The sequence below is a fragment of the Physella acuta genome, unplaced genomic scaffold (assembly GCF_028476545.2).
Source record: "Physella acuta isolate Inbredline_101_S28 unplaced genomic scaffold, ASM2847654v3 ptg000496l, whole genome shotgun sequence".
Lineage (NCBI taxonomy): Eukaryota > Metazoa > Mollusca > Gastropoda > Physidae > Physella > Physella acuta.
The window spans coordinates 489529-501146 of record NW_026732015.1 but is presented as its reverse complement, the minus strand read 5'-3'; the positions used below and the strand labels follow the sequence as shown (position 1 = coordinate 501146).

The window sequence follows — 11618 nt, the reverse complement described above, 5'->3', positions numbered from 1 at the left end:
TATATATATATATATATATATATATATATATATATATATATATATATATATAATTTATATATATATATATATATATATATATATATATATATATATATATATATATATATATATATATATTTATACATATATGTATATGCTTAGATGATTATATGATGAAATGCCAAAAGATAAAAGCTATTATATACATATAAATAAATGTTTAGCATTATTTACACATATATTTATATATATATATATTTATATACATACACACTTATGTATATTTATAAATATATATATATATATATATATATATATATATATATATATATATATATATATATATATGTATGTATACCTGTATAATTGTATATGGATATATGTTTACATGGTTTAAACTTTAATACTTAGACAATTAAGTCACCATTTTTACTTCAGGTTAGACCACCTCAGGTTTTATCTGTTTGGAAAGCAGGAAGGGTTATATTATTCTGCAAAAAAAGGAACACAACTAGGTATTTTGTAATTTGATTAATGCGCTTATTTATTTAAAAATTTAAAAAAATAAATTGCCAGTAATGACAAAACTTAATTTATGCAGTCTTATCTGTGCACTAGTTCGAGCTATCACCCGATCAAAAAAATCTTTAACTCAATAGTATTTGAGACACATTTAAATACACGATCACAGCATTACCAAGCTAAATCATTTCGAGTGTAATATATGACTAAAATGAATGTATATATTTTTTTCACGCATTTTTTTCTTTCTCATATGCAGAGTATAGAGAAAGTATTGAAATCGTGCAAAAAATATAGAGATGTTTGCAAATCTCGACGATTTACAACTCCCTGAGTCGGAAAAACCTAGTTTTGCAATATTGTCCGTATAACTGTCTTTGGATGTGTATGTGTATGTGAGCATGTGTGTCTGTGAACACGATAACTTGAATACCGTTATAGCTAGGTTGATGAAATTTCATTTACAAGTATTATGTCATATTCGTAGTTCTATATCAACTTTTCAGCGATTTCTGATAAACGGAAGTGGAAATTATTCTACTTTTAATTTTTCAAAAGCCTAAAACATGAGACCGATAAATGTAATTTCATATGTAAGTAAAATATCTAATTATCTGTCTTCTGTAAAATTATGAGTAATATCCGTTGACTGGAAGTAGTAATTTACGATTTCTCAAAAAAGGCATGTGAATTTATAAAGTACTATTAATATTCCGCACTACTATATACAGATTTTTTGGCGTTCACTTATTGTGTAATTCTTGTTTCTACGAGATTCTATTGTATTTTTAAATGTTTCAGTAATTAAAAATGGATTTAAAATCATGTCTATAACCCGAGGTGCCATCCCCCTTAGTGTTATATAAGAATATTCCAGAAAATTTAGGAGAGATTACTCCTGGTTTATTATCTTAATAAAAAGTTGGGTGAGACTATTTTTTTAAAATGCTATTCAAAAGTGTACATTTTTAAAAAATTTATAAATGTATTTATCAATTGTTAATTTATCAATTTAAAATTTTTAAGATACTAAACTTAATAAAGGAAACCTTAAGAAATGACAATGAGCAACAATTTAATACAACTGGAAGGATTGACACATTTTGTTATCCATGAAAATAGTTGCCAAACATCTTCTGACAATTAATTTAGTTTGCTACTAACATATGGTATTTGTTGCAATGGATTAAGTTAAATTATGCTAATTTGATTTCGAATTTAGTATAGTCTACCTATAAAATATAAAATATGTCTGGCCGATTAAAAGTATGAAAAACTTCTCTTTGGGGGCTTTATAATTCATTTTCTTTAAAATATGGATCTAAGTTTAGCCCAAAAGTGCCTATCTTCAAAAAATTATATAGAACTGCATCAGCCTGATTATAAACCATAAAGGCCTATATATATATATATATATATATATATATATATATATATATATATATATAAACACATATATACTTATAGCATCTTTTTTCTTAAGGTATGGGGCGGGTGACGCCATTTGGTGCCCCACACGGCCTAGCAATGCAAATTTTAGTATTAGGCCTACATTGTTCATTTTAACGCATTATATAAACTAGTATACCGCTAGTATATTATATACTGTTTTAAAAATAGATATAGGCCTACTTCAACTTACTACTTAAGGATCAAAGAATACGCCTAAGCCTTACTTTCACTTTATTTGTACTGGTGCTAATTATTTAATCATATGTGTTGTACAAGTAAGTAGTGGTTAAGTACCCTTTCAAACCTGACGGTCTACAGGGCAAGTGAAATAGAATTCACCTGTTTCTGTTACCTCGGCATATTCAGGGATAGTGTGGTCAGCACTATGCACAGCCGCCTCTACTTACCCTAACGCGAGTTAGGTACCCATCAGAGCTGGGTGGACTGAGGGACGGTCTACTGACTTGAACCAGGATTCGAACTCGAGACTTACGAGTGACTTTGATTCTAATAATGTTTGATTTGTGTTTTTTGCCTTTTTTCTCTCCTTATAAAAGATCACATAGAATATCACATCTCTATTAATAATGTATTTGCATTGCTCACTAAAATTGGTCAAGTATTGACATAACGACTAAAATAAGTATTTATAAATAAAGGCTAATCTTTTAATAACTTACCGCGTATGTGTATAAAATGATAAATAAATTCAAATTGGCATTTTATTGTAAAATATGTATGCTATGTACAGTTTAAGATCGGAAATTGCATTTAATTTGCAGCTAATCTAAGGGATGCATTAAACTATAGTTAGCAAAGAAAATATCTGCAACTAAATTCACACTAAGTGATGTACAATTTCTTTATTTCAGAGTTGATAATCTCAGGAACGTGAAAAAATTTCAATTGAACAATCTTAAAGTTCATCTATGTATGTTATTGCAATCATATATTTTGCATTTATGTTATGTAGTTTAACATAATTTACACTTTAAATACATTTTCTAAGGGGTCTTCCATAAATGACGTCACGCTTTTTTGAAGATTTTTACCTCTCCCCCTCCCCTCCGTCACGCGTCGTCACAAAAAGCCAGACCCCCACCCTAAAATGACGTCACACCTCAACCTACAACCCCCCTCAAAATTGCAGTTGATTTTTTTTAAAACATCGATATTTTTCCAAAATCTTGTCTAAACTATTACAATTTATTAAAACATTTATCTAAAATGCGAAATAACGTCTAAAATTCGTTTTCTAACATTGCTTTTTTATAATGCAAAAATGTGACGTCGCAACAGCTGAACCCCCCCCCCCCCTTTCTCCCCCTCATCACACATCGTCACAAAATTACGGACCCCCCCCTCCCCCCTACAAGTGTGACGTCATTTATGGATGACCTCTAACAACATATACCCAATTTTTAAATGGTACATTTTTACTTTTAATTATAAATTATACAGCTATGCATGAAGAATTCATGGATGCCAAGAACTTATAACAGTATGTTAACGTAAGTATATTTTAACTATGTTATATTTAAAGCACAATAATTGTTTTCAGTAACGTTAATCCCGGTTAATATTTTATTGGTTTCTTTGCGATTTACCAAATGTGATCAACTCGTTTTTTCAGGAAGCTCCATACATCGTCTTACCTATTTCTTTGATCACATTTTGAGAAAGTGAATTCCTGTCTGCAAAATAAGCGCCTTAGTAAACTTAGTAAACGGAAATTATAAAATAACTTCTCAAGCTCATTATTTATTACCTTTTCTGATTATGCAAGCCCACTTTAATATATAAAGAAAGTCTTAGATATATAGCCTACTTATTATTTTCTCACAAATGTTTCACTCATATACACAGTATTTAAAGCCTTTGTTTTAATAATAGCAAACTTGTCTTAAATAAAAATTATGAATGAACTTTATTTAGCTATAAAAAATGAATAAGTAAATTTTATCTTTTATTTTATTTATTTTGATTATAGGTATACTATATGTTTACAAAGTAGTTATTTTGTCATATGCCTATAGTAGGATAACTTTCTAACAATATGTGTACGGCAGTGTACGCCATTTAGCTTTTGGACAAATGTCTCATCGCTGTATTTTTAGGAGTTCATAAATGTTTCCTTAATAAGCCGCTAGATCATTTCTTTTTTAATAGAATATACAGTCATATAGAACAACTTTTCTGTAAGATGTTTTCGTCTATCCTATATCTGTTTCTTTATATTTAATAAAATACATTTGAATGTACTGAATGTTTTTTTTTTGGCTTACAATTCATGTTTACACAGTGGTTTAAAAATATAATTGTGTTTCACATAAAAATGTATCAGCTGTGTTGGATGAATAATCCCCTCGTTTTATAAAGCGGTGATTCACAAAAATAAACCGGGAGTGATCTCCCCCTAAACTTTCTCGAATATCTATTTATATAATTCTCTTCTGGGAGCCGTTATAAAACAAGCTGCAAGTGCGCCTTACAATCCCCTCTCTTCTTCATCCTTTACTAGGTATAAATCAACCTCCCCCACCCCCACATGGCCTGGTGAGCTGTGGTTCACGCTTAATGTTTATATTATTAGAGACCGTCCAAATAAATGACCACATGGCCTCAACCTGCACAAATTACGCCTACCCCTCACTGACATTCTTCCGATGTGTCATTCATCTTCCGTCTTTGATGCTCAGGCTGAACACTCCCACGCTATAGAACACTACGACAAACTCAACACAGAACAAAAGCACGCTGTTGACACTGTTTTGGACGCTGCATACACAGACTCCCGTCCGCGACAAACTTGCTTCTTCTTAGATGGTCCGACAGGAACAGGGAAAACCTTTGTCTATAAAACTCTGATCCATACCATCAGAGCCAGGGGACTTTCCTGTAACAGTTGCATCTACAGGAATAGCAGCAACATAGTTACCGGGTGGACGTACTGCACATTCGGTATTTAAAATCCCGTTGAAGCTCACTCATACTTCCACATGCAATATCAAACATATTTCGCAACACGCCGAACATATTCTGCAATCCAAATTCATTATATGAGACATGCATACGTATTTCAAGTAGTCGACAGATTGTTACGAGACCTCACATGTGAGACGCACCCATTTGGAGGGAAAACAATTCTATTTGGTGGAGATTTCCGACAAATACTCCCCGTCATTCCGCGTGGCTCCCGAGCACTCACTGTCGCCAGTTACGTGTAAATGCAGTGTGGACACGTTGTTTAAACTACGTATAAATGTACCGTGGGAACGAAGATTAAACTCATTTTATAAATGTAGTGTGCATACGTAACCTTGATTAAACTTAACAAAAATAAAAGTAGTGTGGGGACATAGTGTGAGTTTTTGTTTCATATTTTGTAAAATATTTACCTAGTTGTTTCATGCAATACGTTTCCTGGGCCTAATCAAATTGTATTTTTAAAGATTATTTGTCGTAGTACACATAACTCTTATTGATCAAAATTTTAACTACTATATTTAAGTAGCACAAAGTATCGAATGATATTCCGTGTTAAAAAACCCTATTAAAAAACCACGTGATCTAATTGTGTCCTAGCTTGTACAGCCATTCATACTTTTCACACCTCTAATCCTATTAAATGTAAGCTAACGACAACGTCGATACTAACATTTTTTAAAGATTGGTATCGATTTTCATAAAATTCGATCCAGATTTGGTGAGTGAAATAAAGAAAAAAAACTGACATACAAGTTGTATCAAGCCCGGCTTCTAAAGAGAAATTGTTATATAATAAAAATGCATATATAACTAATACACCAAGTTGTGGAAAACAATAACTTGCTTTATTTTTAATGGCTTTTTTTTATAACACAGAGAACGTGGCTAATATAATAGTTCGTGGCTTCGCAAATATTGGAATATTAATTTAGCTCACTGTCCATGTCAGTTTAAGCAGAATTTTCGACAATGATAGATCGTGGATGATAATGTGAGAATATCTCTTGTTAAAAAAAATAAACATCTAAATTTAAAAACTACTATATCCAAGTACCATATACTCTAATAAATGTGGAGACAACAAGATAAAGGAAATCTTAACAATAGCTGGATAAGATGGCGATAGAAGGTGAATTCATTTCACGGTTTGCTGATTTGCTGATATCGTAGATTGAGAACTTAAAAGGGGCAAATGACTAAGCTTGAGAGATCACAAGCTAATAGATGAATTTGAACACAAATATTTTAGTCTTAGCCTATTTAGTGTCGACTTCATTTTTAATGAGTAACTAAAAATGAAAAGAAATTATCACAAGACCATTTTCATGACAAATTATTTTACTTTATTCACGAATCATAAGAAAATTTAAAAAAAAATGTATTAAAACGTAAAAAAGTAAATTTCGTATTGTATAACTTTGCTAAAGCTAGATGGTGGTATAACTACAGATAAAAGTCTGGACGCTTGCTAATGGAGAATATATTTCCTTTAATGGGAAGTTCATTGACAGGTTTTAGCTCTACAACATACAACCTGTCTTCAATGTTTGTCATTATGTGTGTTTTGTATTTCCCCTCCCAGCTCTCGTTTGGAGCTAACAAGCGTTACAGTAGGTAATGACACCAGGGCATAGTTGATTTTACAGTTTTAACTTACAAAAAAAAAATACACTATGTGCTGATAGATACAGCATAAGGAATAGAATAACTGGAGTAACACATAGGCTACAAATTTATAATTACACATAGACAATTTTTACTGGAATTGCCCACATACACCGTTCACAATGGCTGTAGTGGTTTAGCAGCATTGAATCATCAATCATTAATTTTTTTGTTTTTTTCTAATATCCTTACCTATTACTTTTCTAATTTGCCTTATCTTTGAACAGTTATTAGTCTTGTAAAATAGCAAGGTAAAAGAGCAACGTTAAATAAACTGCATTTACTTCCCTTAGATTGTTTACATGTTGTTACATTTAAATGTTATATTTCTGACTTTTCTGTGACGCGACCATTTTAGTAGGAACCAATTTGAAAACAACTAAATAGTGAGTGACCAGATAATAGCATAACTTTGCTTGCTTGGAAAACCTTTAAATACAATTTATTTCCTTGTTGTAGTTCTAGAACGGTTGCACACGACCCAGATGTGACGTCATCAGCAACACTAACACTAGTTATATAATGTTCTATGTATTTGCCACCATGATGAACAGAGGCCTTGTCTGTACAATCTGGAAGCGTTGTTGGCTCTTGTGTTTCTGATGCCTTGGTTTTTGCTGACAAACTTTTGCGGTATAGACCGATTGTTGCTTTACATTTGACCAAAGCATCTATATTAAAACTGAGACAGTAAAGTCCGTCTGTGGGTACTGTAAACTCTCCAGTCGTTGGTTGAAAACATCCGCCAGTATTACATAACACTTTACTAAACTTTATAATGACATCTCCAGTGGTTAGAAAAAAATAATGGTTTATGCTGGCACTAAACGCCACACCAGATCGACAACAACTTGTTTCTGTAGGAAATAAAGAGACGATCACGTTACCACTTGTTCATTGATAACATATGACCTTATCAAGTTAAGTGAAGGCTTAAGGTACTCTATAATGCTTGTGTGTAAAGACTCGCATGATTACATTCGTACATTTAAACAAAAATGTGATATAATACATTTTTACCTGCATAATTTAGTTCTCTAGTGTAAAAAACATAAATAAATATATTTTGCCTATTTACTCACCTAATGCATTGAGCTTTTCAGTTAACTGAAAAAGTAGATGAAATAAATATAAAGACCCACTCTTATTGTATTATCAAGTTAGAAGAATTGCCAAGCGTGTCATATGGAAAATTGATTATAGTGTTGGAACCTAATAAAAATATCAAACAGACATTTTATCTTTAAAGCTATAGCCGACAGAAAATCAGAAAATTTAGTCGCCATGATAATAATTAAATAAATCAGTGACGTCACAAAACAGGTGAAACGTTTAAATTTTTCGTGAACATAAATACTTGTTTCGAACTTATATAATTATAGGTGTGTATCTACAAATGAATATATCAATACATAAATAGCGTCTTTAAATATTTTTTTTTAAGATTGGTCTCTACAAAAATACCTATTTTACAGTTCTACACATAGTACTAATGCCCTCATTTAACGGAGCAGACAAACTATTAAATAAATATACTCACGTATAAACATGTATATACAGTTATTTTATTTTTATTGCATTATTCACATTATTACACCTTTTTTACTTTCTCGTCTACAGAGTATAAAGGAGTATTGTAATCGTGCAAAAATCGATGTTTTAGACCTCCCTGAGTCGGAAAAACTTAATTTTGCAATCTTGTCTATGTGACTGTGTGTGTGTGTGTGTCTGTATGTCTGTCTGTGACACTATAGCTTGAGAACCGTTATAGATAAGTTGATGAAATTTCATATATCAGTATTGTATAGAATATGTAATTCTATATCAACTCAGTGATTTGATTTCTGGTAAATGTTAGTGGAACCTACTAAACTTTTGGTTTTTTTTTTTTAAATCCTATAATCTGTATACTGCTTTAAGTAAGATATAATGAATTTCCTATATTTTAGTAAAATATCTCATTTTCTATTTTCTGACAATTTCGAATAATTTCCGGTGAATGGAAGTAATACTTTACCCTATTTCCAATTTCTAAAAAAAACCGCATTAGAATTTATTTTAACTTGATTCCTCTGTCTTTGTTTATAAATAACTAATGTTCCGCACTATTATACACGGATTATTTGATGACCATTCGGTGTGCAATTCTTTTTGGAAAGATTCTCTTCTATTAATAAAAAAATCTCTCCCGGCGGAACAGATGTTTATTTCTCTAAAAGCGAATAAAACTAACAATAACACTGTCCCGTTGAATTATTTTAGTGTTTGGGGTAACACTATTAGATACACCTAGACAAACGACGAACTTAAAGGCTAGTGCCTGATTCAACAACCGAGCCAGTCACGGACTAAAACTCAGTATCACTTCCTCTTGGTACAGTTAAGTGTATTATGCTATAAATATTTATCAAAGATCTTACATGCAAAGAATAAAATGTTCTTATTAAAGTAGTTTTTCCTGAAAGACCAACATGCACCCTTTAGTTATTCAAGCAAATCAATTAATAATATTAGCAGTACTTCTAAACAACTGAGTTCATTTTACTTTTTCCATCTACAATAAATGATTGTTATGAAGTTATACTTTTTAAAAGAGGAACAGTTAATACGTTAGAAAGAGACAGTGAAGAATGTTTTTGACTAAGAAACATTTTACTTTATTTAACACATCGTTTTCTAACGAGATTTTGATTCTGGATTAACCATGGCCAATTAACTAAATATTTCTATTGCAAATAATGTGTCTTCTTAAATTTCCAAAATAAATAATATATTTACCGTTGTGATAAAATACCAGAATAACTGAGTTAAAAATAATTGTAAAAAACAGGTTATTCAGTACAGTTTACAATTGAATTTTCCCAAAGAACTAACGTAAAATAAACATATCAAATACCTGAACAGCGTTTTGTTCTCTTAATTTCATCAGTTGACTGAAGAGTTTTTGTAAAGACTCAAATTGTGAAAATCGTTTTGCCAGTACTTGACACATGGCTCCAGTCTGTACAGATATAAAAGTGTTAGTTTGGTTGTTACGGATATGTGGTTGTCTTTAATTTATAAGGGTTTATTAAGTTGTTACTGGGCTGTGAGTGTTTAAAATGTTACTAGCCATCAGTACCTGTTACACGTAAATTATACGCCTACATTTGTTTTTAATGTTATAGGCCTACTTGTTTTTGGACTATATTTCTTAAAATAGTTGTTGGTCAAAACGTTATGTTCTTTACACCACGTTGAACGATATTAGTGACAAATCAGTTAAATAACTAAATAGCTAAAATCCGACACATTTAATTTAACATAGGCTATCTTACCTTTTAGAAAATAATTAAAACGAAATTATATACATTATTAGTCTACACTTAGTCATACTAAATGCTCACACTGATCAATGACCTAAATGATTCCTTTAAAAACCAAGCAATTCAAGGATATTTTTGCTGTTTTTAAAATAGTTTTTTTTTTTGCCTGAGAAAATGTTATCAGTTTCATAGCGCACTTCTTCCTTAGTAGATTTATAGATTTAAATCAAACTTAAAATAAATAATTAATTTCTTAATTTCAAAAAGTGGAATATGTGGGCAGTAAATCATATTGAAGATGACATCATTCGTTTTTTTGTATCACTTTCGATATTAGAATTCAATTTGATATTTGTCCTAAGAGCAATGACTCTATAAGCGCTTTGTACTTTACGAAGTTTAAACTTTTTTATTTACATTGTTTTTAATTATATTTTTCTATTTATTTCAAGTGAAGATATTCTTTTTTGCCAGTAATAGTTTTAGTGCTACTAATATGCACTCTAGAGCGTTTTTGTCTAAGCAATAAACACTTTTTTCGGTTGCATAATCGAAGATCTGTTTCTATATTTCAACATTCATTCATTTTATTTTTCGTCTTTAAATAAAATTTAATTCATACATTTAATACATCATACATATTTCCTAAAAAGTCCGTATCTTTAAGTTTTCCATATATTGCTGAATGTACTGATGTAATAGCCTCGGAAAATACACTGCGGACATGTAAAGAGAGAGAGAGGAATGGGTGCGCCCATATGTTTTATATATAAATTAAGGGGATAATTTAAATGTTACCTATCTTAGCTTTCTATTTTCTAAATAAAGTTTTCTTTAAGAGATAATGTAATAGTCATCGTCTATTATTTTTAAGGGTTTAATTTCGAATGGACATAACAGAACGTGTTAAAGATAAGAATATATATCCACCTTTAATTCCCCATTTGTTAATTTTTCATCAGTTCTAGACAAACTTTCTGATATTTCTTGGACAGAAGTTTCATTATCATTTGTTTTCTTGACCAGATCTTTAGTGACCACACTTAACTCTTCTATGTGTTTCTTGTTGTCGCAGCTAGCTTCATTTATTTCTTGTATTGACGTCATCATTTGCCTCATGTTATCAGAATGTCTTTGTGTCGCGTTATATTGTTCTTCTACTTTTTCTGTCAACACATCCAAGTTTTTCTCTATTTCAGCTACCCTTCTGTCTTGTTGTTTTGATTTCTTTGCTTGAGATTTTTGCTTGCCTTCAAAACGTGTGAGTTTATCATTGACTGTGTTGATATTTTCTTCTATCTGGAGATATTTTCTTTCTAGTGAACTCGTTGTTGCGTCAGTGACGTCTAGCTTGTGTAGCAGAGACTGGATCTCTTCTATGGTCACTGGATACAACATGTAAAGTCCGATTTAAAATACAAAATATATTGATAAATTGATTAAAGGATGAAAAGAGTATAATTTAATTTAATTTTCAACCTATCATTTCTGTTTTAATTGTGTTTTATAATTCTTATTGCATCATATTACTGCGTTTTAAACATATAATTGTTATTATAATTTTTTGGGATGTTTAAAATCTATAGCATACAATACGTAATTTAAAAGAAACAAAACAATATGGATAATGCTATCTAAATAGCCGAATAATGATGCTATTTACTATTGTTAAAAAATCATAATGAATATCAGGTCGCATAGTGT

At 30.7% G+C, this 11618-nt stretch overlaps 1 protein-coding gene and 1 long non-coding RNA gene across 2 annotated transcripts; one reads left to right on the top strand and one right to left on the bottom strand.

Moving 5' to 3' along the window:
- Positions 1 to 403: 403 nt before the first annotated feature.
- On the top strand, positions 404 to 3843 carry LOC131944540 (uncharacterized). Its single transcript, XR_009387045.1, has 4 exons — positions 404 to 497; positions 2829 to 2887; positions 3418 to 3467; positions 3590 to 3843. It is a non-coding gene; the product is annotated as an uncharacterized LOC131944540 (long non-coding RNA).
- A 932-nt stretch (positions 3844 to 4775) lies between these two features.
- Positions 4776 to 11312, bottom strand: LOC131944539 (uncharacterized protein MCAP_0864-like). Its single transcript, XM_059305213.1, has 4 exons — positions 10845 to 11312; positions 9506 to 9610; positions 7692 to 7716; positions 4776 to 4906 (listed from the first exon to the last, which is right to left on the bottom strand). Exons 1-4 carry the CDS (start codon positions 11310 to 11312, stop codon positions 4776 to 4778), a joined length of 729 nt encoding a protein of 242 aa, XP_059161196.1.
- Positions 11313 to 11618: the final 306 nt, after the last annotated feature.

What these genes read in the sequence shown, in the direction of transcription:
- LOC131944539 (XM_059305213.1), bottom strand. Translation starts at nt 11,312, where the DNA reads ATGTTGTATCCAGTGACCATAGAAGAGATCCAGTCTCTGCTACACAAG. An exon ending in TAACAAATGGGGAATTAAAG is followed by an intron (nt 9,611 to 10,844) that starts GTGGATATATAT and finishes ATATCTGTACAG; the next exon opens with ACTGGAGCCATGTGTCAAGT. An exon ending in TGAAAAGCTCAATGCATTAG is followed by an intron (nt 4,907 to 7,691) that starts GTGAGTAAATAG and finishes CCGAATGTGCAG; the next exon opens with TACGTCCACCCGGTAACTAT.